This window comes from Ambystoma mexicanum, chromosome 13 (assembly GCF_040938575.1).
Source record: "Ambystoma mexicanum isolate Mex_15411 chromosome 13, UKY_AmexF1_1, whole genome shotgun sequence".
Lineage (NCBI taxonomy): Eukaryota > Metazoa > Chordata > Amphibia > Caudata > Ambystomatidae > Ambystoma > Ambystoma mexicanum.
Genome location: NC_090938.1, coordinates 605,848,917 through 605,875,573, shown reverse-complemented (window position 1 = coordinate 605,875,573; position 26,657 = coordinate 605,848,917). Strand labels below are relative to the sequence as shown.

The 26,657-nt window shown below is 46.8% G+C and overlaps 1 protein-coding gene across 9 annotated transcripts in view; it reads right to left on the bottom strand.

Moving 5' to 3' along the window:
• Window positions 1-26,657, bottom strand: part of LOC138521540 (signal transducer and activator of transcription 5B) — a 1,967,228-nt gene that overhangs the window by 857,227 nt on the left and 1,083,344 nt on the right. For all 9 annotated transcript variants that reach the window (XM_069634461.1, XM_069634460.1, XM_069634455.1 and 6 more), the window contains one exon: window positions 590-679. In XM_069634461.1, coding sequence (XP_069490562.1) covers window positions 590-679 — 90 coding nt within the window. The remainder of the gene's footprint in view (window positions 1-589; window positions 680-26,657) is intronic.

Here is a 26,657-nt window from a genome sequence, read left to right as displayed (position 1 = left end):
CCACTTTTAGGAAAGCCAGCAGGGTTAAAAGCTCATGAAGCAATTGTAAAATGCAAAACATGTCAAATGATTTTTTTGAGTCACTACACACATTATCTAAGCTTTGTAGACCTCTCCTGAGGGCCAAATTATGAGTTATTGGCCCCAACGATCAATGTACCCAGCTTACCGGCTCATAGTATGTAGTACAGCCCATAGGTAAGGTATATACCCCCTTGTTCTTTGAAATAACAACTTTAAGGACTATGGAGGCAGCAAGAATTGAAGCTTCATCAGTTAAACAATCATCAGTAACGGTGTAATGGGCTAACATTAAACCGTTGAGCTTACAAAGACTTAGGCCATTGCTCAACATTGACAGGGCCACTGAGTAGGATACTCAGCCCCATAAACTGCTGCAAACTGTCTCATAACTGATCACAGATCTAAAGCAACAGCAGCTACTTTCATAAAGAAGAATTGTCATGAAAATTGATCAGCGCTATAGCACAGTGTTGTGCAGATATTTTCACTTGCTTTAACCATTTATATTCCTTGGAAGGAATGAATAGCCTTGTAAAGAGACAAACACAATGGTCAAACTACTTACATTTGTTGCTTCTCGTACAAGCCTCTGCTCGTGATACAATATGTGCCGGATACATCGGACAAGGTCAAACGGACAACGGTCATAGCTATTCTGGAAAAGGAAATAACATTGCATCGATTACGTGTCTTCCACCAAACCATATTGAAGAACAGGTAAATCAAGAGGGTGGCTGACAGGCAGCATGTGGGTGTAAGGTGCTGTGCAAAAGAACAAGTTACTTTCTTACCTGGTAACGTTCTTTCGATGGGATGTTCCTCCAACGTATTCCATATCTCTGACAGTAATGTCCACAGCTGTGCTGCTTCGGAAAGTTTTTCGCCGTCGGGGTCCTACGTTGACGACATCGATACGCTGTCCCTCGAGGGCTTCCGTCGAGAGCCGACGTCACCGGATGTTATAGGTAGGACGCATGACGCCCGTAGCCTCAGTTGTAGTTTTTCTCCCAGAATGTGTGGCACCAATCTTCTGCCAGAATGACTACAGAAAGCCTTGCGGAAACGGAAGCTGCAATCGCATAAGAAATTCTGCAGAGGGGCAGGCTAGGAGGGTTCGATGTGGAATACGTCGGAGGAACATCCCATCGAAAGAACGTTACCAGGTAATAAAGTAACTTGTTCTTCGAGGGGATTGTGTTCTCCCACGTATTCCATATCTCTGACAGACTCCCAAAGCAGTACAAACCTATAGAGGTGGGAAAAGAATTTAGAATTTTAGAATGCCCAATCAAATTGCAGAATAGAGGACCGCCTTACCAAAGGCCAAATCTTGCCCATGGATAGAATCCAGGGAGTAGCGTTTTACAAAAGTATGGACAGAGGCCCATGTGGCTGCTTCACAAATATTACGAATGGGAACACCCCTCTGCAGAGCAGTAGAGGCAGCCACACCCCTAGTAGAATGGCCCCATAAGCCTACCGGAGGGTCCTTACCCACCAAACGGTAACATTCAGAGATTGTCAAAATGATCCATCTGGACAAGGTCTGCTTGGTAACAGCTTGACCTAGACGCCTTCCAGCGTATCTTACAAATAGCTGATCGTCCACTCTGACCCGGGACATCCGTGAGAGATAGAAGGTCAAAGGTCTCCTCGGATCCAACCTATGGAGCCGCTCATCTTCCTTACCAGGATGCGGAGGAGGATAGAAGACTTCTGGGTCAAATTCAATTCCGACACAACCTTCGGAAGAAAAGAAGGATGAACCCTAAGGACAACCCTGTCCTTATGGAACACTGTGAAAGGTGGCTTGGCGGATAAGTAACCGCAACCAAAAATACAGTCCTAAAGGACAACAGTCTCAAAGGACAAGAATGTAAGGGCTCAAACGGAGCTCCATTTAGGAATTTCAGAACCAAGTTCAAATCCCATCCCGGCACCTGGATTGGGGATGGTGGAAACACATTAGTGAGGCCTTTCAGAAAATGAGAAATCAAAGGAATCTTAAAATAAGAACACTCCTCAGACGAGCACTTAAATATCGACAGCGCCGCCAGGTAACCCTTACTGGTACCCATTTGCGACCCTTGTGGGCTAATGAAAGCAAAAAAGACAGAATCACAGGAATTGAACACTGAAAAGGATCCACATTCTGAACCCTGCACCAGTCGCAGAACTTTCTCCAACAGCAAAGTTCAGGGATATTGTCACTGGCCGAAAGCAACACCTACATCACATCTTCAGGGAGGTCCCAATCCTTGTACCTCCACCTTTCAGAAACCAAGCACGAAGCTTGAGAGACTTGATCTCTAAATGGAGAACTGGACCCACCTCCGTGGAGGGCAGATCGTCTCGATACGAAGCCGGCGTGGAGGGCAGATTGACAGGTCGAGAAGGTTCGCGTAACACACTCTCCTGGCCCAATGAGGATCATTCGGGAACTGAACGTCCGCAACACTTGCGGAATGACGGGGACTGGAGGAAACGTGTACAGCAGTGGGAAGGACCACTCCACTACGAACGCGTCCCCTAAGGCTCCTCTTAGAGGAAATTCCCGCAAGAAGAATCTTTCTCACTTCCGGTTGACACTGGTGGCAAAGAGATCCACTTGTGGGGTCCCCCAAAGGGCGAAGATCTCCAATAGAACTTCCTGAGCCAACTCCCACTCGTGAGAGACCATGCTCTGCCTCCTCAGAGCGTCCGCCACCGCATTTTCGTCTCCAGCCAGATGAACTGCCGTGGTCGAAATTTCCTGCTGGATGGCCCAGAACCAGAGCTGTATCGCCTCTCTGCACAGTGGGAGTAGCCTTGCCCCCCCTTTTTGTTGAGGTAGTGCATTACCACTGTATTGTCCGTCATGATCAGGACTTTTTCCCCCGCACAGACGGCAGAAAAGCCTTCAGGGCTAGCCTGACAGCACGCAGCTCTAAAAGATTGATGTGGAGTCTGGACTCCGACGTAGACCAACTACCGCCGACTGTCAACTCGTTGGCATGAACCCCCCATCCCGTGAGGGAAGCGTCCGTCACGATCGTCACCTCCGGCCAGGGTAGCCAAAATGGCGCTCCCCTCATCAGATTGCCTTTGTCAGCCCACCACAGAAGATCCTGGGCAACCAATGGCAGCACCTGAACGGGATCCGACATCCTGCCGGAGGACTGCGACCACTGCATCTTGAGTGCCCACTGCAGAGATCTCATCCGCAGCCTGGCCTCTGGCGCTAGTAGAATGCAGGATGCCATGAGGCCAAGCAACCTCAAGAACTCGAACACTGGGAGACTCTGGGCATGTTGAAATTTGTCCACCATCTGCAGAATGTGATGAGCCCTCACCTGGGGAGGCGAACACTGCCCCAGGCATGTGTCGAGCACTGCTCCGATGTACTGCAGCCACTGGGTAGGTGTCAAGTGGGACTTCTTTAAGTTGAGGGAGAAGCCCAGCTTGTGAAGGGAATTGCAGGTGACGGACAGATGATCCAGGACTTGCTCGGGAGAGCGCGCCCTGATCAACCAATCGTCCAGGTAGGGGTAGACGTGAATCCCCCCTTTCCCGAGATACGCTGCCACCACCACCATTAGCTTGGCGAAGACCCTCAGGGCCGAGGTCAATCCGAGCGGCAGGACCCGAAACTGAAAATGCGAGTCGCCAACCACGAACCTCGGGTACTTCCTGTGCTTGGGATGAATCAGCACATGAAAGTAAACATCCTTGAGGTCGAGAGACACCAGCCCGTCCTGAAGTTGCTGCGGCAGTACCTGAGGGCAAAGAGGCAACTGCCCGAGTGGCTTTGGCACCTCGAGTACCTTGTTTTCCACCTCTGGTACTCCTCCGTTGGCTCCTTTGACTGGCAGCTCCCCTCGATCTACCAAAGGAAGAGTAGTATCGAAAGGAACCTCCGCCTCCATTGCTATCCCCTAGGACGAAAAGGTGGAGGTTGACGTACTGCAGCGCTCAACGACTTCGCTGCAGCTTTTGAGGTCTGCAACCTCTTAAGGCTCTCGTCAGCCTTGCTGCCAAAAATATAGACACCATCAAAGGGCATGTTGAGAAGCCGGGACTGTACATCAGGAGCAAACCACGACTTCCGCAACCATGCAAACCTGCGCATCACGGTGCTCGCCGCCATGGACCGGCTGACACAGTCTGCCACGTCCAGACCAGACTGAACGGATTCACACATGGCATCCTTGACAAACTCTCCGGAGTGGGGTGCGTAGACAAGTAGCAGGGGTCACCACTGGCTGGACGGTATTTTTTCAGTAGCGACTTATTCACTGCCGAGAGACTCTACGGAGCTGTCCAAGCCGCCGCCACCCTTCTTTGTAAGGCCATATGAAATGGCAGCACCGGGTCAGTGGGTGGACCTTGGTACAATATATCTGTCAGGTCATCCTGCTGAAAATCCACAGGTGGAGCAGACCACCCCAAATACTCAATCACCCGCGACATGTGACGCCTGTATGAGGACTCAGCATGTGTACCAGCCTCAGGCCTGCCAAACTCAACCTCAGGAGAGGTGTCCAGACTACTGGTGTCATGACAACAGGTCATCAGGAACCTCAGGAGGTACAAACCCCTCCTCCTCATCTGACCCTTCTTCCACCTCTGAGATGTAATCCAAAGGGTGGAATAAATCCCTGGATGAAGAAACAGAAAAAGGTTCAAACACAGGCCTCACTGATTTACTCAGGGCCTTCCTCTGAGGATCCACGGTCCTTCGGGGTATCTCCAGTAAAGCCTCCTCAAAAGGCATAGAGGGCGCCGATGGAATCGGCGTCGAGCGAGGCGCCATCGACTTCGACAACGGCTTTGAGGCCGGAGCCCCGATCGTGTCCTTCGACGGCCTCAGCGCCTATGATGTCGACTTCCTCGGAGCTGGAGGCTCGAGAGAGTCCCTCGATGGACATGGCGCCGACGGCATCAAGGCCTCACAGGCTCCGACAGTCTTGAGAGCGTTGAGGACCTGGCATGGCTATGGCGATCGACCTTGTCCGATCGGGACCTCGACGGCTCCCGATGACCGCGCCGACCACCCGAGCCCGAAGGCGTGCGAGCGGTGGCCATAGCGCGTTCCTTGCCGGCTTCTCTTGAAGGCGCAGACGGAACAGTGCCCAGCGATTTGAAAATCGCCATCATCTCCTTGCAAAATGTGTCCCATTCCGCTGGTGAAGAATGCTTGTTGGGACAAGCCACCTGCCATCTGTCTGAGTCCTCGGACGAGGACGGGGAAGGCGACCAATGACGGCGCTTCCGAGAGTGCCTGGAAGAGTCAGAGGAATTGTGGGACCCACTCCGAGAACGAGACCCCCTGGACTTACGCCGATGCGGAGAGTCACCCCTCGAATCATAGGTCAAAAGCCCACTGGATTTCGACTTACGAGGTTTGGAAACCCTACCTACAGACAACTTCTTCTACTTCCGCAAGGCCTTAGACGTCAAAGAATGGCATTCATCGCAGTCATCTGTGACATGGCTCTCGCCGAGGCACCAAAGGCAGACGTTGTGCGGGTCCGTAAGGGACATCTTGAAACCGCAGTCCCGACACTTCTTGAATCTCGACCGCAGGGTAGAAGACAAAGACATATTCACAATATCCAATGTTAGAAGAACCGATTCAACAGGAGAAGAACCAAGGCGTGCCGAGATTCGGAAGCGAACACTTTCGTGGAATAAACGGAACTGAGGCTACAGGCGTCATGCGTCCTACATATAACATCCGGTGACGTCAGCTCTCGACGGAGGCCCTCGAGGGACAGCATATCGACGTCATCGAAGTAGGACCCCGACGCCGAAATTTTTTCCGAAGCAGCACAGCTGTGGACATTACTGTCAGAGATATGGAATACGTTGGAGGACACAATCCCTTGGAAACAAAATTACAAAATACATCATCGAGTCACACATTGCGGAGACAGTGAAGGCTTTATTAATCTAGGCCAAAACGTCCAATTCTAAGCACATAGTGTGGGGCGATACAGGCAAGCAACATACAATCTGCAAAAAGAACCTGGTCTGCTTGATTTCAACACCTTTCAAAAGATCAGTTTTGACACGCCCAGGCAAACTATTGCTCTTAAAACATGATGCACGTTCGGTCAGGATATTGTACTACGAGTCATATCAATGGACGGTGTGCACTATACAAAAACACTTAACATTGACGTGCCTTATATTCTTGCGATCAAGGCTGATTATTAGAAAACTCCTTTATGCTGAATCAGAAAAGGTGTGCCCTGTAAGCACTCATCTTTGTGAGGGGTCAGAAATGCAAGGCGGATAATTTGTTAAAGGTTTTTCACAAGAAGCCATTTTATTAACTTAAAAGGGTGCGTTAAACACCTCACTTTCTCTAACGTAACATGCTTTCCCTGCCTATTCATTACATTATTGGTTATTTATACGGCGCTTCTACAATAAGACAGTGTATCAAACTGAAACAGTGAAACTAAGACTGAAGTAAAACACTAATACACAAGGATATCTGTCCCTCACACTTGTACATACAACAAAAGCATTTCTGCATTCATATGGCCGATCAATTTCAACAGAATAATAACTAGAACCAAATATTCTTGTAACCAGGGTCGGATCACCTTTCTAAGGATCAAAGCAGAATTTCCAAGTAAAAGTTCCAATGAATACTGTTAATTCCAATAGTCAAGTTTCCAACACAAAGTTCCTTTACTTCTGGAGGGTTTCACTTTGTTGGGTTATAATACAACACGACGCAAAGTTATTATTCCAATGAATCTCTTGAGAAAGACAATTACTACACACTTCTTTATACACAACAATGTTTTCGTCAGAATTGTTTTACCACAGTTCATGAAACACATTAGTGGTTTTGCCACTTTCTTTCCACCACAATGGAGTGCTTCAATGTCTTCTTCTGGGTTCACTAACCTGCCAGGACTACCACTGACAATCCCCTTCCTGGTGTACTCTCCTACTAGGAGGAGTCTCCTAACACTACTACAAGTACTTTGCTGTGTGGTTAATTTCAAAACATCAGTAAAGTCTTTGCCTTTCAACAACAGTAAGATTCACAACTTCTTCCATAAGTATGCAACACCCATTGATGCGTTCTGTTCCCATTATTGACTGGCCACATGCAATGCAGTTTATGCTACTCTCCCCCTTGACACTCTCCCCAAGGAGGGTAACTTTCCTACCAACTCAGTTTCTACTATCACATCACGTAACTTTTAAATTTCTTTCTCCAAGAAAGCGTTTTTCCCTTTTTCTTCTAATGACCTTTCCTTGGCTTAGGCAATGCTGGTTGTTATTTAATTCACGTATTTCCTCCTCTTTGCTTTGGCAATAATGGTTACAGATTTGTTCTAATGCTGCATCCTCTTTACTTTGCCAGTGGTGGTCACTCTGTGGGTTAGGCGCCATACAAATGTGGAAACACTTGTGTATAGGCGCCATACAAATGTCCAATAAATAAATAAAATATGTCCCCCTCCTTCCTTGGGCAATGGTAATTATAGCCTTCATTAAATATCACTCCTTTACTTGGATAGTGATAGTTGTACACGTTCTTATTTCGGTTTCTCTCAGCATGTGTGTTAAGCCAAAAATGCTTTTGAACATTCATTTGGTATTCAAAAGATTTATTTGCAGCTAGCAGTTTATGACCAAACATTCCGAGGTCTCATATCCAAGGCCAACTCACCAGTCTATCACTACACGTCCGCGATTCACACTGCTGCTACTTCTTTCTTCGCCAGTCTCAGAGCGTCTGACAGCTACGATTGCAGTTCCGTGTCTTGCGCCTTCCGACAGGAGCTCACGTTGCTCCTATCGTTTCTCGGTGCTCGCCGGACACCGGAAACAGACAATGTGTGGAGAGCTCCTCTCTCCCACAAGGTAACCTGCAACCACAGCGCTTCCTGTTGCACAACCTCTGCAGTTCGGGCTTCTCCTGCTCATGACACCCTCAGCATCATTAACCGCCAAATACACAGCGGTGGTTCCGCTATCTTAGTTTTGCCCCTGCTGCATACACTGCCACAGATAACTTCTTCTGCTGCTGCTACTTCTACTGCTACTCCTCTGCATCTGCACCTGAGGGGGATTTAAATAGTCAATATTCCTGCTCAGGTGTAGATTGTTAGGAACACTAGACTGTGCATTGCAGTTCTGTGCCTCAAAGGTCCTCTTCCTCGTCCAATTACCTCTGGCATTATGGGGCTTGAAGTAACCAACATTCTCACTCTTAATCTCATCACATATTTCGGTTTTAACTTTACCTAACTCACTCCGTCTACAAAACATACCTCTAGATAAGGGACTTGAAGATATTAATGTTTGTTTCTTGAATCATATTTCTCATAAAGGGAGGGTGTTGATGTTCTGATCCTTATCCTTATTCTGACCATAATGGCTTTTATTACCAATATATTGGGTACCTTTAGGAAAGGGAGTCTGATTCTGATAAGACATTGGATATTCTGGCATCTTGCATATCTCATCCTTCGAAGGTTATGAGTACCACGTCTCTCCTAGCAGAACCCTCTTATTCCCTCCCTTGGGGGCCTTCTCCTCCCAGGTGATGCACCCGGCTAATACCACCTCCAGGGTTAGGATCAGGTAGTGTCTGCCTTCCCCAGCCCACCTGGGAGAAGACTTTAGGCAGGGATTCTGTTAGGATTCATCACAACTTTCATTAACGTCACTGTTATATCAGTCTCTGCAAAAGATCTTTTAGACAGTTCACGCTCCTCAGAAGCACAAGCACAGGGCTTGCTTGCAAAGGGAAGCCCAGTTTTGTTCCACATTTGCGAACTATACTGAGAAAGAATACAGTTAATCTCACTATATATAAAGCAGAAAATCTGTTTGTTTGTTCCTTATACTATTCCACACTGTTCCACCAATCTGCACCACATTTTGCATAGTTACCCGTTAGGACCCTCTGGACATTACTGGCTCATTGACATTGGGACACCCCACCCCTTTCCCCTGATTTCAGCCCCTTCACACTTGAGACAGTTGTCTGAAATTGGCAAAATAGCAATGTGGTCGTAGAAGGACCGGACAAAGCTCATTTTAAGCGTCTCGATGTGAGGAATAAAACTCAGAGGTGGGGCAGTTTCTGAGCTCTATGCAACGCAACGCACAGCACTCTGCCAGGGTGACAGGTGGGGAGAGCGCACAGAATGTCCCAGTATGTTGTAGCATGCCAACTCTCGCTTCCCCTCCACGTCTGCTCTGTGGTATGTCGGCCAGCCACACACAGCAAAGCACATGTTCAGTATTTCAATCAGGCGATACACCCTGGTCTCAGCCTAGTATGCAGCGCACAGCTGAAAAGCTTATTTTATTATATCTATAGGTTCAATATTCTGAGTGATATACCACTTATATCACACCCCTTCTCAAATACCCCAGGTCACGATGGACTAGGAATCAGGCAGGTTGGTAAAGGTAATATTTATTTACAATTGAAATCAAACATATACTTTTAATAGGGAGCAGCAATCACCAATGCGGTGACAATAACAGATAGGAATGTATGTAATGCACTTAAATTCACTCTTTAGCAACACAAATAGAAAACACCAGAGAAAAGAACACTTTTGGCTTGTTTGGAAAGATAGCACTTAAGTTAGAATTTCCCCCTGCAATATTCCTCAACCCACAAACAAACAATTCTAAATAGATATAAGGAAGCAGCAGGTAATCAGGAATAAGGAATGGAAGACAGAATTTGAATCCAACCTTCCCTCCCCAAACAAGAGAGAAAAACGGATTTGAAATCTTACACTTTAAAATGACATTTGGAAATGGCTGGGTAAAACAATGAATGTGTGCAAAAATTCTTAAAATCAGTACAAATTTCTATGGGAGCAACATTGGAAAGATACTAACAATCTTGAGCTATGGTTTGAGCAAAAGTAAACACTTTAAATCTGAATGGAAGGTTGAAAATAATTCAGGATAAAAATCACATATGTAAAACTTTGCAAAATTGTGGATTCCCACCTAAAATTAACCAAACGCTTTTTAAGAAAAATGAGTGAAATACACTGATTTGGAGTGCGGTTTTTGGGTTGGGAAAAGGGGTTCAGCAATGCACAGGCCTTGGCTTTGCAATGAAATCTGGAATCAGGATCAAGTAGGATGAAAAAATCAGGAACAGGACGCCACGCAGGAAACAAAGAAGAAAGTCAGGAATCGGTGTGTGTGTGCGCTGTCAGGTTCCCTTATTTATCATGCCAAATGACATCACTACAGTATATGGCAGGGGAAGGCTTACTTCCCACACCCATAATGCTAGGATTGGGCAAGAGCATAGTTTCCGCCTCGTACACAGCTGATTGGATCACAGAAAAGGATGCCATGTTTATGGGATGATTTTTACAATGACTAGAAACCTCCCCTAGCTACTGGAACCAAAATCTAACTTTACCACAATTACATATTTATAAGTTATAACCTCTGAGAAAATCAGATACACAGGTTACATATTTGGTGGGTCACATTGCAATCCAAATCCCAAATCTGCAGGACCTGGTTTTGCCTTTCTGCTACATTTTGGCATTTTTAACCATGAACGATTTGGCCTAACATTTCCCAACTTTGTACACAGATGCGCATTTACCCCTGGGATGTGTGTACACAATGTGATGTGCGCAATATCAATACTTTCCCCACAATCTGTCATTCTTTACAACTTCTGTTCCTTATGCAGTAATGAGCTCTACCACGTTTTCAAAGAAAGAGCATAAAATTAGATTTAAAACTACAAACATTTCATATTTTTCCTCATTCTTGCTGCAAAGTTAAATGTCTTTAAGTTCAGTTACAAAATAGGCTTTTTAAAACCAAAAGGAAGTTGATTGTCACTTGACCCGTTTTTCTTTCTTTTCCCCAACTGCAAGCAAATGTCAATTCCTTTGAAGCAGGATGAGGGGCCTCTCTCTTGATTGAAGTTTACTGCTCCTCACACTTGACAGGTCAGAGTCTCAGCCTGCTATTGTCCCAGCCTGGAGCAAAGACAAATGTCTGATCATGACTTGGGAAGTCCCTTTGTCCTGGTTCATTCAAAGCCTCCAAGCTAGCAATTAGCCTTTCCTGTGCCAGCAGTTTATGAGGTGTCACCCTTTCTCAGGGCTAGCAACTGGCAGAGCAAGTTTTTATTTAATTATATAGTTTGCCAACTCAGCCTGGGTTTTAGTTTTTATTTTCTCCTTTTAAATCTTAACTTTAAACCTATAGAAATAAAACAGTTTATAGGTGTATTTTTAACAGTAACAAATCCTTTTACATTTCTAAGTAATCAAGCCTTCACACAAAAATGTACTTGAAATAGGCGATTTTCCCCCTTCAGTCAGGAAAAGGCACATTTTACTTTTTCTTTAAATTCGGTTTTCATCTGCAGCAAATATACACTTTGTGTAGCTATAGTTCTTTTGAGTGCTGTGTTAGGGAGAATTCTCTGTTAAGGCTAATTCCCCAAACCTAGTGAGTCCCCCCAGCAGCTTTGCTGGATTTGTTCTCTTGTTCTCCCACTCTTAGACATGATTTGGATATCCTTTGACTTTGTAATGTGTTTTATGGGCTATGTGGTCTTTTACTCCATAGGGTTTCATGTGGTTTTTGGTAAGTGTGTTACACAGCACCCTCAGTGCAGTAACACAGGGGTGTCATAGTGACCCCCAAACATAGACTCCATACCCTGGGACTGACTACTGTCTCCCAGGGCATGTAAAGTCACCATTGACTTTACTAGTCTTAAATTGTGAACAGAACCAGTACAAACCATCATATTGTGGAAGTACTGGTAGGGGCAATTAGATTGCCCCTGGGTCTGTTTTTCGAGGGGGCACTGTGCAGTTCCCCCTCGTCGAGTTTCTGGCTGGTGGCAGTGGTTACCACGCAAAATATTCCACCGGAATATTTCCTATGGGATTTTCCCATTCATTTTAAACGCACCACTTTTTGGTGCAATGTTAAAGATACCGCCGGGTTATTTATTTAATATTTATTCCCCGGTTGGGTCTTTTTGCCAGGACTCGGTTTTAAAATGGTGTTTGTGTTCGCCTCTGTAACTCCAACCCAAGTCGAGCCCTTTGTTCCACTTTTTGGCGGGCTTCTCCACAGAAGCCTCCAAAAGTGGTGCCACTCTGTCTGGGTCTACAGGATGTGTGGGAGGGGAGTTTAGGCACCCTGGACTGAGTTGCCTCAGCAACTCAAGTCGCACTCTTGTGTGATTGGCCCAGTGGTGAGCCGTCCGGCTCACCATTTAGCATGTTTGAGTGACAGCTAGGACTGATGAATGAGAGTTTTCTGCATAAAAGCAGGGCTTTGGGGACTGGAACTTCAGAAGTCGCTACAGGACCAAAGAATCCGAAGAGGGAGAAGCTGAGCCGACCTGCAAGGACGACACCACCGGTGGAGCCCTGCTGAACCGTCTCATCAGTTCCCAACGACAGAGAAGATCTTCATCCCGGAGAGTCTTCTTCCTCTGAGCTGGTGGGGATAACCAGTTCGTCCTCTTTTTCGCCTTCCTGGATCATCCCGTGGTCGAATCGCCCGTGCCAAGCACCCCGGTGGCTGGATAGCCACGCTTCACCACTACCGTGAATAAAAGGGTAGTACCTTTTAACCTGGAAACTCCGCGGCTGGTTTCTTCCCTGGCAGTGCAACGACCTCCAGCTTTCCTCCACGTCGAGATCTCCTCTTCCCCTGGACGAAGCACCGACTTGCACCCGCTGCCAGGAACAACAGCCCCCGCTGGTGCTTTCTCACCATTTCAGGTACTGAGTTCCGCCTGGTCCCCCTTGCGACAGACTGTTCAAGGTGTCCCGTAAATCCTTGACTTTCTATCCTGGGGTGACCTGGGACCTACTAACTTTTCCTAACTTGAGCCAACCCTTTTTCAACTCTTTGCAACAACTCTTTAAAAGTACTATTCAACTGCGTGACCTTAGACACATTCTGCCTGGCTCTCTTCAAGAGTGGGCCTGGCCTATGACTTTCTTGCTCCTCAGTAGACTCTGCCTTTTCTGACTTGCTCTGGTTCGCCTAAAGTGTTGGTATTGTGAATGTTCCTAATTCTGCCTTTTTCCCTCCCTTTTTGATTAACTTATTGGAGTGCCATCTTAGGTTAAGCGCTCACCTCTGTCTGAAAATAAGTGGTGTTTTAACTAAAACTTGTTCAATAAGTGATCAGGGATGTATATATATTAATAGTGACTGTGTTTTGAACTTGCTTGCCATATTAGTGTTAGTGTATATTACAAGGTGTGTTTTTAAATAAAGAATTATATACTTTTATACCCAAGCTCTGGTCAGTGTTTGCTTCTGCTACTGTATTTTGGTACCTATCTTGTATACTCTATATACTGTCTAACTCTTCCTGAGAGAAGTCTGGCTGCTCAGCCACAACTACCAGGTAAATCTGGGTGGTACAGACTGCTACCAATTGGGTTTACTGCCAACACCTGTAGTCTTGAGCCTTTTGCAGTGGTCCCTAAGGGAACTGCACAGGTTTCTGCCTAACATGCTGGAATTGTTTTGCAGCATGGATACAGTTAATAGGCATCTATTTAGAATATTTCTCTGGACAGCTGATTCTTGATACTTTTGCAAAGAAAATAGCCACATTTCCCCAGTAAAATGAAAACACAGTCCCGGCTGATTGTTCAAGGAGACGTTTGACAGGAGCCGTCATTCAAATGAGGCCCGGTTCCTCTGAGACATAATGAATGATCCTGGGCATTGCATGACCTTTTTAATCACAGTGCTTGAAGAGAAATTGATTAATTTAGTGCCAAACAGCACTTTTAAGGTTGAGAAATTGTCATTTTAAAGAGGCATGTTGGGTTTTCAGCAAAATAATGCTGCCTCTTTCACTTCACTCCATGTTAAATGTTGCAGAGCACACTGGCACATTCCTGCAGTGAGTACTCTGTTCCACCCTATCTGAAATGTGTGTGGCAGGGGGTGCAGCCATTTTCTGGTTGTTATAAAACGCAGTTTAAAGATCTCAGCACGCACAGGAGACAGTGGCCATTTTGTGCTGTTTCTTGCACCGATGCAGTAAAGTAATGTGGCATGGCACAGCTGAGTGGGTCAAAATATCCCACACACATCAAGTGATAAGGGACTCAGAACAGCAAACTACAGGATCGTTGATTTTCAACAACTGATGAGTGTTATCATGTCTGTCTACAGAACCCATTCAGAGCTTGGGTACGGGTACTTTTTGCTAGTTACATATACAACTGAATTAATTCCCTCCTACAGAACCCCTTTAATTGGGTTGCAACAGTTAGTCGCACCTTTGATGATTCTCGGGCAAAACTGAGCATTCTTGGGGGCATACCAATAAGTGAAGAAAGCGTGGCTTTTTGACAAGATGTGCAACTGGCACTCTTTCCAGAAAACAAAGCAACAAATACCATTTCCCCTGATTTAACAGCTCATCCCAGAAAATGGAAAGATTCAATAATACTCTGAAATATTACAGTTTAGGCAGGGGCAGCACATTCATAATGGGTGACATCATGCTAAGCTGCCACCCATTATGGATGACCCAATTCATCCTGGTACAATCACAGAGGGCTCCCCCAGCTCATCAAGCAGCTAAGGGAGCACTTCTGGGCTGCTTTAAGTGTGAAAAGAAAATCTGGTTTCCCTTTGACTGTTTACAGTATCCCAGTGCGCATGTCCAATAGAACATACAAGCCAGGGGCATTTTGCTTCCCCCCCACCTTGCATGGCCCATTGGGGAAGAGAATGAGGTACTTCAGGGATGAATGTGTATAGGGGTAGATTCTGTGCCTACCCGCATATTTGGTGAATGTGTGTGCGGGGGAGTGGGCCTTTGATTTGGGGGGATGGGCAAGAATTCTGGACAGTTTGCTTAAGGTGGCATGACGTTTTATACTGCGATCAAGGTTAAAGCCATCATGACGAGTTATTACGTGACTAGACAGGCCTACAATTGTGCAGCCAACCTACTTATACTTTCTTACTCTGGCATGGTATTTCTTACTGGGCATCAAGGCTAAAGCCAACATGAGTGTTCTTACATGGTCATTTTGGCCTTCATTGGTACAGCCAGTCTGCACACTTTTTTGTTACTGTGGCATGGTATTTTTGTAATGGCAAAACCAACATGAATATGTTCTTATATGGTACTACTTGCATATATTGGTGTAGCTTGCATGGACATATGGGTAGAGCAACGATAAACATTCTCTTTATGCTGGCATATATTGTGAGGCAAGACATCATGCAAATGAGTTGGAATATGCTCCTGTGCACTGCTGTGGGTTTGCAGTTTGGGGAAGTTTTTAAGTGTTACCACAGAAAACTGGTTGCAAATCGTGTGGCTTTTTACTCAAATTTTTACAGATGGTGTTTAAAATGCACCATTTCAGTCTATTATTTATAATGTTTTTTGGGGTGGGTGGGGGAAAACAGCCATAATCCACCATTGGCTGGTTCAGGCTCCGTCGCTACACTTGGTCACTCCTGCAGATTTGTGGTAAGCATTTACACCACTCCAATGAAAAAATTAACTAGCCGCCACTGATGCTGAGAAACAGAATTTATATTCCAGTGAAATCCTTATGTGTTATCTCAATGTCATTCTGTGATGCACAGGCACCCATTGAGAGATGTAGGTCTATTTGTGATCGGGTCCGAGTTTTGACCTTGTCAGGGGAAACAGTGACTCCTCCCATCCAGGGTAGCCAGCCTACCAGGGAGCATGCTAGAGACGATCCTACCCCAGAGATGGGGTGAGGGAGTTGGGGGTCCCCAGTCCCTAAATTGCCTACACTTGCTCGGCGTAATTGTAATAGTGGCATGACTGTGTCTCACCATGCCTTATACCTATTGTCTGGCCAGAGTAATTTTACATTTTTTGCAGAAGCGCCGCAATGCCAGGAATCTGTTCCGCAGCAACAGAAACCTCCCTGAGTGGAAACCGGAAGCGGATCTTGCTCATCCAATACCATCCAGGGTGCAGACAAGAACACCACCTTTCCAGGCATGCAGGAGAAGCATGCCACAGACGGCAACAAGGCCAGACATTGGAAATTATACAAACAGGGCCAGGCGGGGAAAAGCCATCGCTTTTGAATCCTGACCCTGGGGGTCGAGCAATCCCTCCAGGATCCCCCGATCTTTATGGGCTACTGTAAAACCTCTTCCCTTATTTCCCCACATTTGACCTCCGACAGTACTGGGACGAGGAAGAGGCGACAGAGTAATGAACACTAAAACCTAATTTCACCACTCTGGAACTGAGACGAAGAAGATGCCTGCAGAGTGTTTGGAAAGTCAGGCGTGTCCCTCTATCTATGGTCAGGCAAGCCCAATTGGAAATCCACACCTGCAACTTATCAAGTGGTTGCAGGTGTATAAAGGGAGACCCAGGGAACAGCAGAGACAGCAACAGGGAGGCCTGTGCGGCAGCGACCAGCAAGGGATCCGTGTCGTGAGGAGGCAACCGTGGTGGGACCTGAGAGGAAGCCAGTACGCCGGCCGATGTCCCAGTCAGCCTGTGGAGCCTAAGACAAGTTGAACCATTAGGCTGCCACAGGTGTGGGAGCCTCCATTATACAGAGAAAGCAGCTGGGGCCGCAGAGGACGCCGTACCCATCCGTGGAGGAGAGCAGAGCTGCTGGCAGGTTCTCTGACGAGCCCGAATGCGAGCGGCGCTCACAGAGCCTGGCCTGCTTGCTGGTGAAGCAGATTAGAAGCCAGAAGCACCGGGAGTGCGAGCAGGGCTCACAGAGACTGGCCTGCTCACCTGTGAAGCAGATAAGAAGCCGTGAAAATGCCCGAGGAGAAATGCAGAGGACCGGTGAGTGGGAAGAGATGTCACTCAATGCCGGGGTGCTCTAAGAGGCTACATGAACAACAAAGTGCCATATAACATATATTGAATCCCAAACTAAATAAAAACTTGCAATTAAGTCAAACAATGCATATTGAGTTCAGAACTGAAAGAAAACTCGAAGAAGAGTTAAATCATATACAATCTATTCCATTGTATATATGCTCTTTGATGCCACACAATACTGTACATATCTGTTTATCTGCATATATCTGCTTATTGCACATTGTATTATTGCTTATTGTATATTCCAGTATCTTGATGTCCTGTCATACGTAACCTTGTAACCTGCTCTGCGCCCAGATGCCCAAGGGCCCGGCGCGCACTATAAATGAATAAACAATTACAATCAACACCGAGCTGAATGAAATCTTAAACCAAAGTGAAACTATACATGTTGAATATTGAATTGCATGAAACCTCATGGGCAGACTTAATAAATGGATTATAGCTAAAAGGGAAATAACCCTTTTTTAAAAGCAACCTACAGAAAAGAGCATAGGTGTTGAAAGAGGGTGACAGAAAGGTGGGGAAAACCATAGGCCCCCTCCAAAGGCACTTTTATGAATGGATACAGTGTGGCAAGGACAAAGACTGGCATGGCCTTCACCATCTTTTCCCCTCACTCTCTGGCTGGCCTCCCTTGGCCCTCCTCCTAGCCCTACCAGTGAGGCTAAGAATCTTGGGGTCATCTTTGACTCCACACTTTCCTTCTCTGCACACATCTCTGACGTCTCTAAAAAGTCAAACTTCTTACTGCACCTCCTTAGAGGCACTCTGCATTTCCTCGCCTTCCCTCAGAAGCTCACTGTATCCCAAGCTCTGGTTCTCTCCATGTTGGACTACTGTAACAGCCTCCTTCTTAATCTACCGGCCTCCACTCTACGCCCTTTCCATCTAATCCAGAACAGGACTGCGAGACTTGTCCTTGGCCTCAAGCCCTGGGATTGTATCTCTCCAGCTCTGAAATCCCTTCATTGGCTCCCAGTGGAAGCAAGGATTACATTTTAAACCATTTGCATTGTCCAGAAGGCTTTCTGGGGTCTGGGCCCAAATTACCTTCAACTATCCCTCCTCAAATACCTCCCCTCTTGAGCTCTTCACTCCTCTACTTTTAACTCCCTCAGGGTCAGTCGTTTTTCAAAGAAACGAGCTGGGGGCAGATCTCGGTCTTCGGCTGGGGCCTCCCTTTGGAACAGCCTCCCGGCCACCCTGAAACTTTAGGAAAACCATCTCTGGTTCCGGAAGCACCTCAAGACCGTCCACTTCGCTTTGGCCTTTGCCCCTCTTCTCCCCTGCCGACCTGGTTTTCTCTCTCGGCATCATGCACCTGGACACCCTATGTCCTTCGGGATCAGGTACCTGCTCACCCTGCCTACCTCCAGCACTGCCTCAGGGCCACCCCTTGCACTGTAATTCTGTATCTGTACCCATACAGTCCCCACTCTTCTTCTGCACTTATCAGATATACACTATCTGACTAATCTTGCACTTGCTGGCTGCATTACCACTTTTCAGTGCCTATATTTATTTGATGCACTTATCATTTATTCTGTTCTCTCCTCTGTTCCGGACTTTCCACTTCTCCCCCTTCGAAGCACTTTCCCCCCCTTTTCCTATTTCCATGCACCTGCGTGTTCTTAAATGTCACTGGGCCTAGTAAGATCGTTGTTTATTTTTGTTCTCCCTTGTGCCCCTCCCTTTGCTGGGTCGTGCTCTGAAACACTTGTATATGAGTGTGATATAAATAAAATAGATCATATCAAGAGGTGTGTGACACATAATGGCAAAGCCAAGGGGCTAACCAGGAGAAGCCAGGGGAGCGTGAACCTACATAGCCGACAAAGAGAAAAAAAAGTCAAGGTGAATTTGGACGCAGGGGTAAATGCAGAAGAACCTGTGTGCACTGAAGAGCCTAGAGTTACTGGTTGCGTGACCTGTGATGGGTGGACCATGTGGTCTGACAGCCGTGCCTAGACCAGGGAGCCCTACATTACAAAAGCCAAATCTCAGCTGCTACATTGAAGTCTTGGGGAAGGGAACCCTGATACTTGATGAAATACAAAAGTTGTCTTGAGGACAGAGCCTCAAGACCCGTTTTATTTTGAACTGTGTTGCATGAAACTTGGGGGAGAGAGCCCAGAGGATTGTGTGGCACTGTACTGCATTGACTTTAGAAAGGTAATTTTGAGACTTGTATGGGACGTCTTGAATTTGGGGAAGGGGAGCTGAAAAGGAAGCTAAGAGCTGGAAGAAGCTCAGAACTTTGTGTTGTTCACTATTTATTTGATTATTGACATACCTACACATTGTTTAGCTGTAGTTGTGAGGACAAGGATAGGATTTGGACACAGACAGACTTAAGTTCAATTCTTGGACTCAGACTTTCTTTAGCTTCGTTCAGGTAGGGAAATCCCACCTTAGCATAGGGCATGTAAGGCATTCTACCATCCTGACATTTACTTTAATAAATCAGTTTGTTTTGAACTTTGAATCTGTGGTCTATGTCTTGCTTCATGATGCCTTCACAGTATTCCCCAAAGTGTGTGCAGAGCCAGACTCCTCGGATTTAGCCTATCTACTTCAGGAGACTTTTCCTGCAGCTGGGCAGTAGATGAGGTCTTCACTAGGTCAGAGAACCAACGCTGATGAGGAACCTGCTGGCAGCCCGAGTGGCAGGTGTTGGTGAAAGACTAATAGGGGGTCTACGTCCCGGATTGCTGAGACCAGTTGGGGGTCCAGGCAATGAGTGATGTGGGCATTTGCAGTTGCCAGCATGAAGTTAGAGCCCGGGGTGCATGCATAGTTCACAGAGGAGGATGGGTGTGGATAAGCTATGTGCACAGGCTCCAGAAGGAAACACAGAGGTGGCTTTTTTGTTGTTGTTAGTATAGCTGATGTCAGCGTGTCCCTGTTGAAGCAGTATTGGTTTGATCCTTTGGCTCGATGTCAGTATGGTCAAGAATATCGTCAAAAGCAAGCACCGGCTGATCCTCCCTCTTCTCTTCCTTTTTATCCTCACCCACAGAACAGGGTGACGAACAAGAGAGCAGAGGATGAGAAGATTAAAGAACTGATTAAAGAAGCTTTAAGGGAAAAGTGAGCAGCGTCCCATTGGTACAAAGGGAAAAAAGGCCCAGCGTAGGGCTTGGCTCCCCCTACTTCGACCCATCTTCCTGGTCTTCCTATGGCAGTTCCTGAACATGGTATGAAGCAGAGAGGCCCACCGGCAAACGTACGGGTACCGATAAGGGTACGGGTAAGGATGAAGTGGCAATGGTCCTTGCCCTGGCTTCAGAGCACATTATGTTTAAGATGGAGGGTAAGATTGTTGAGGAAAATCCTACTTTGGTGCAGTATGACGAGACAGTAAAAAGGTATTAAGAGAAGCTATTAAAAGAGTGGAAGGACCCAAATACAATTAGTGTACCTTGCATTTTGAAGACGCTTTATCTAGGGAAGAGGATAAGCTGCCAACTTCACTGGAAATTGACTTCCCCCTCCTTTCAAGCTTGTCTGGCAGGCGCCCATAGGCCATGAAGCAGTTGTCATAAGGAATCATGCTGAACAAATTGTCAATTATTTGCTTTAAGAAACTTTAGCAGTATGCACATTTACATGTGAATGTTCACCTACACCTCTAATACAGCAGATACCCTTCTTATTGACTTCCAAAGCCTTTATGACAAGATGGAGGAGAGGATGGACTGCTGAGGATGGAGAGAGAGCGAGCGTGTATATGCAGCCTGACTATGATGACATCAGAGCAGGTGCAATTATGATGGGGACATCAGTGGCCACCAGTCAGCATTTCCATGTCAAAATTGGGATGGGGGCTCAATAGACAGTGGCCTTACATCTCTCATGGAAAGGTGCTATACTTTTTGGCACTCCTTCCATTGTTTTGCGCCTGGTTTCAGGAGATAACAGCATGTAGGATGGATGGACTGGCTGAAAGGTTTAATTTCTGCCTTTCCATGAGTGTTAGGGAGAATTGTCATTCTATGGCTAATTTCCCTTACCTAGCGAGTCCCTCAGCAACGTTGCTGGATTTCTGGAGTTTATTTTTTCCACTTGGTAAGAGTGTGAGCTTTTCCCCCACTCTTACCTGTGTTTTGCCATGTGCATTTCATCTGCTTTTGTGATTGTGGACTCTGGAGCACACCACTTCAGTAGCCCCACTCTTTTGTATGTTACACAGCACCTTCAGTCCAGTGACACAGGGTTGTCTCTTAGACTTCCCACCGACTACATTTCTGGGGCTGACTACTGTCCCCCAGAAAAGGGTAAAATTGCCATTAACTTTACTTAGTCATTTAACCACAGATCCAGTACCCTCCATCTTACATGGAGTACTGGAAAGGGTTACTCCTTAGCCCTTTTTATCTGTACCTCCTAGAGCCTTGTTTTGCTCTTTTAACATTTAGACTTGGCTGGTGGCAGTGGTATCTACCCTAACTTTTCTACCGCGTTTATACTGTATAACCGTGGTACTGTTTTAGGCTATTATATTAGCCTCGAACATAAACCCGCTTGACAAAATACTCTTTCTTTTGTCTCTGGTTGGGTTTAGTCGCCATTTCTTTTTGTTAAAGTCCTTCTTCTGTTTTACTTTGCGCGGCAAACCAGGTTTGCCGCCTTTGTTCACTGTCTTTTGGCGGGCTTCTGCCAAGAAGCCCCACTCTAGGCGCCTGGGTGTATAGGTGAGCTGAATGTGAGGGAGGGGTGTAGTCACCCCCTGCAGAGGGTATCCTAGGAAACCCAAGTCGCACTTAGGCATGATTGGCTGAGGTGGTTGTCCGGGCTGGACAACCCCCCCTGCTGCGTGATTGACAGCCAGGCTGTGTGAATGGGGGATTTTCACATAAAAGGCAGGACTCTTGGGCTGGAAGTCAGAGTCGCCACTGGAACTACAAGGAACCGAAGAGAAGCGGAGAAGAAGACGGCTGCTGAAACTACCTCGTCCCGGTGATGCCCTGCTGCAGTCCTAAGCTATCTACCCTTCGACAACCAGAGAAGATCCAGTCAGGAGTCTTCTTCCCTTGAGCCTGGTGGGGTCAACCAGCTCATCTTCCACAGTCAGAGGATCCTCTTTGTGGTCGAAATCGCTGCACACTGCTGTAGTGGTCCGGATAGCCACCTGAAGAGCCTCTCCCGTTTTAAAAGAGCGCAATTTTATTCACTGTCGCTGCTGCTGGCTTCATCCCTGTGTGGTGCAGACCCCTCCAGACGTCGTCCTCCTTGCAGAAGCTCCAGGAACCGTGGGTCTGCAGGAAACTACCAGGAACAACTGCTGTGGCACCAGCTTCTCCCTTGAATAAGGTACTGTGTTCTGCTTTGAGGAACTAGGGTGAATCCCTTTTCTCCTCTTCCAAGGATTGTCCTTATCTTCCCTCCTTCTTATAACTTTTGCTTCCTCTGTTGACAATATCTAAGTACTCCTAGTAACGTTGAATCTTGAACTGTCCGTCTGTGTGATACTCGACAACAGGAACCCGGTTCCACTTGACACTGGCTCTGGCCTATTGACTCTTGTATTTCTGTCAACGAGTGTTCTCTGATTCTGTCTGCCCTGACAAAAGTATTGCCTATGATTTTTGCCCCCAACTACCTCTGGTTAACTCAGGTGCTAAGTGTGTTTTTGCCCCGGTAACATTTCTTGCCGCGGATACGCGTATCTTTATTAAGACCGAACTGTGATTACTGTCAAAAAAGTGATCGCATATGTATTCCTGGTAACGTCTTTTGTTTCGCAACACCGGTCCGTTAAAACATAGGGTACTTACCTGGTGTTATACTGTAACAAGTGAATTGGTTGTTTGTAGTGTATTTTACGAGTGGTTTTGAATGAATAGAAGTGTTGTGTTTTACAGATGGTTTAAAAATAAATGTACTTATATTTTTTACCTGAAACTTTGAGTCAGTGTGTGAAGTGTGGAATTATAGTCGGAGACAGGCAAATGCTAAAACAATATTTATTCACTGGTTTAAGGCAGCAAATGCTGAAAGAATAACTATCAAGTCCTCCCGGTTAGCTTCACCGGTGTCTTGGCCTCCTGTAGTACAGCGGCGTTAGTCCTGGCTTGGTCCTATCTCGAGCCGCTGTCCGGAAAGGCCCAGAACTCTGGTTCTCTCTCCTCTCTCTTCTCCGTGTCCTGTGAAATGAGAGCAACCCATTAGTCTCGTTTGGCGCGCTTTTAACACACCTGGAGGTTTCAAGGCCCCACCAATCACTGAGGGTCTGGGTTAACCCCCTTCTCATTGGTTCCTGGGACGTGGTCCCGCCCCTCTTAAGGGTTGCCGTCCCGGGGTGTCGCCATTCCCGTTCCCCTTGTGGTGGTGGGCGGTTGTGTTGGCCATGCGGTTGTGGCCGCGCCGTGTCGGGACGCATCCAGATGCTGGGCGTCCCTCCCCAGCAATGTGCAGCTCTGGCACCGTCAGGAGTAGCACGGGGGCGGCGAGCCGGGCGTCGTTCTCCCATATCTCGTTGCCGTCGTGGGCACTGCTCCCCCTCCCCCCGACCGGGGTGATCAGGTGAGTACCTGGCGGCCCCCCCGTGGCTGTACACAGCGGCTTCTTCCGCGGCCTTGCCGCGGCTACTCGTAGCGGTTTTAGCCACGGCCCAGCCGCGGCTACCCGCAGCGGGTTCCCCTTCCCAGCCGCAGCTACCCGCAGCACAGCCGCGGCTACCCGCAGTGGGTTCCCCTTCCCTTGCCGCAAGGGAAAGGGCGGGCATGGCAGCGCCTCCCGACTCGTGCGGGCCGGCTACACGCCGCAGCATCAGCCGAGGCGCAGCATCACACAGTGTTTGCTTGAGTCACTGTAATTGTGGTGCCTTTGTGTAATCTCGGCTACTGCTCATATACTCTTGAGATAAGCCTGGCTGCTCCGCTACTGCTACCACTTTAACATAGTAGTGCAGGCTTGTACCAAAGGTGAACTTGTATTACCACTTGTAGTCTTAATTGTGTGTAGTGGTCCCTAAGGGCACTGCACAGGATTCTGCCTAACAAGGAGTTCTGATGATAACCAAGATGACTCAGAGGATCTGGGGCAGTGGGATTCCAGAGGACCCCTTTTGGGCCTGAAGAACCTGGTTAACCCTCCTCTTGCAGATGGCCTCAGCCCTCCTCTGTTTCCTCTCAGCCCCCACCCCACACTCACTCACTCACATGGTAAACAAGAAGTGGTCTCTCCGTCTAACAACAATTTGAGATTGAGGCCTGGAGTTTGAGTGTGAAGAACTGACACAGCAGGGACTTGCTGGTGATGCATCATCAATTTAGGCCTGTCATAGCCCTACAACACTCAAAGTATATTTATTTATTTATTTATTTAGATTTATATAGCGCGCAAGCAGCCCACGGGCATTGAGGCGCTGTTACTTGTGAGAGCTTAGTTACAGAGGTACAGGAATGGTAGCAGTTGTTGGTACATTATAAGTATTACAGACATAATACAATACTTACAGCTTCTGCGATTGGTCATTACATTCCAGCTTATGCAGTGGGTCAAAATGTATAGTATTCATGCTGATGTGAGGGACCTTATGTGAAGAGGATGGTTTTCATAGCTTTACGGAAGGCGATGAGGGAGGCCTCACCTCGGATAGTGGGAGGTAGGGCATTCCAGTGTGTGGGTGCAAGATATGGGAAGCTGGAACCCCCCGCTCTGGCTCTTTTTACTAGTGGCACATAGAGCATGTTGGTCTAGGGTGATCTGGTTGGCCTTGTGGAGGAGACAGGGTGGATCCTTTCGGAGAGGTAAGCGGGAGCAGTGAGGTGAATGCACTTGTGGGTCAGTGTAAGAGCTTGCTATTGGGGTGATTTTCTTGCTTGCTCTAACAAAAGCAGAATTGTCTCTGTTTAGAGTGAGACTCCTCATGTGTCATCTGGTTACTTTAAGAAGGTTTCCATTTGGATGAGGCTCCCTCCTATTTTAGGGCTCAGTGGGCGAACACTAGGGCATTCATGGATCCCTGGGGTGTTCTCTCCTTCGCTGAGCCAATTGTGGCTTGATTGCTTAATAGTGTTGCTGTGTCCCAGCCCTGAGTTAGGTCTTTGTCCCCTTCTTAGGATTTGCCCACTGTACTTCAGGCGTTGCAGGGTTCTCCCTTTGAACTTCTGGGGAGGCACATTTATGGTAATTAACCACAAAGATACTATTTCTGTCACAATCACCTGTGCACAAAGTTTGAGAGTTCCGAGCTAGTTCTGGGCTCTTCTCCGAGTGCCTTCTTTACTGGTTATTTACATTGAAGCCATCACAATATACTGGGACCAGATCTTTGGACCCAAGATGGCCTCTTCCTTCCATCGTTCTCAGGAGATCATTGTTCTATCTCTCTCTACAGGTCGCTTGTCCAAGAAAGCTGAATGAAGAGTTCTGATAGATGCGAGGCAGGTTCTCCTTCCCTACCTTCAATGCACCAATGCTCAGAGGAGATCCAGCAGCCTCTTTGTGACTTTCTGGGTTTCTGCAGGAGAGCATCAATGTTATCAATTGGGAAGCGGTTGATGGATATCTCTTTTGCCTTTTCTCTGAAGGGCTTGCAGTCTCCTGATGGAGTCCATGGGGGTTGACTAGGAGTTTTGCTGCTTTATGGGTGCAGGGCAAGGCTCCTCTGTTCAGGACATATGCCGGTCTTGCGCCGCATTACCACCTTTACCAGTAAGATAGATCAGCAGATTGAGCAGTCGATGCTTCGGTCTGTGCGTGATCTGCAAGTCGCAGGTTCGAATCCCAGCAAGGCCAATTCAGATCTTCATCCGTCCAAGGTCTATAAAAGAATATCAACTTCGGTTGAGTGTTAATTGTAAATAAGTTCTATGTACAGCGCTTTGTCAAGAGCGATTTATAAATAGCAAATCCTTATTACCTACCAGTGGTTTGCACATGCAGTTTTACAAACAGCTCAGCACTGATGAGTGTTGTTTGGTAATTAAAGGTTTCACTGAATGTGCAGCATTTCAGCATCTGGTGTTATTTTTGTCTGAAGATTCCAAGTCTTTGGTACACTTCATGCATAAGGAATGGGGTGAGGAATAGGGATGTGGGGGAAATGCCCCAATAACCAATGGTAGTTATAATTTCTCCTAGTCCTGCTCTTTCTCGTTCAAGTTCTTATGTCCACCTCTCCCATCAGCTGGGGGGGGGTCCGTTTCGAAATCTACATTATGGAACAGAAGGGGTAAATTGGGCCTCTTAAGCATGATGGGTGTAAAGGAACAAGGTTTTGGGAAACTTCAAGTACTGGGATGTTGAAGAGCTGGCCTACCAGTAATGAAAGGGACTGGTAAGTAATCAAGACATTACCATTCACTCCCATAACCAAGGGAAACATCCAAACCTTTGATCAATCATTGTTTTCTTCTTCCTACATTGGTGTGTATTGTAAACATGCTTGCATCCATTAGGGTTTGTGCGCTTCTAGCTTTTGAAAAATGCCCTTGATGTGAGGTTTTACTTCGGCCTGACAGAGGTGTGGAGAAGTGGAAGTGACTTTGGACTACCTTTGCCTCACTGCGCTGTGTCCTAATGGGTGTGCTTCTTCATTTTTCACAGGCTCTTGTTTTACTGTACAAGAATATGTTTTTAATGTACTTGCACTTTTACCTCAGAAGAAATGACATGCCCTATGTAACAGTTTTTCAAACCCAACTTGCGCCACGGTGCAAAATTGATTCACCATGTTTCTGTACATACATTTTTGTTCCCTATATACATGTGCATTATGGTACACACAAACTTGTGTTTTATTGTATTCAAA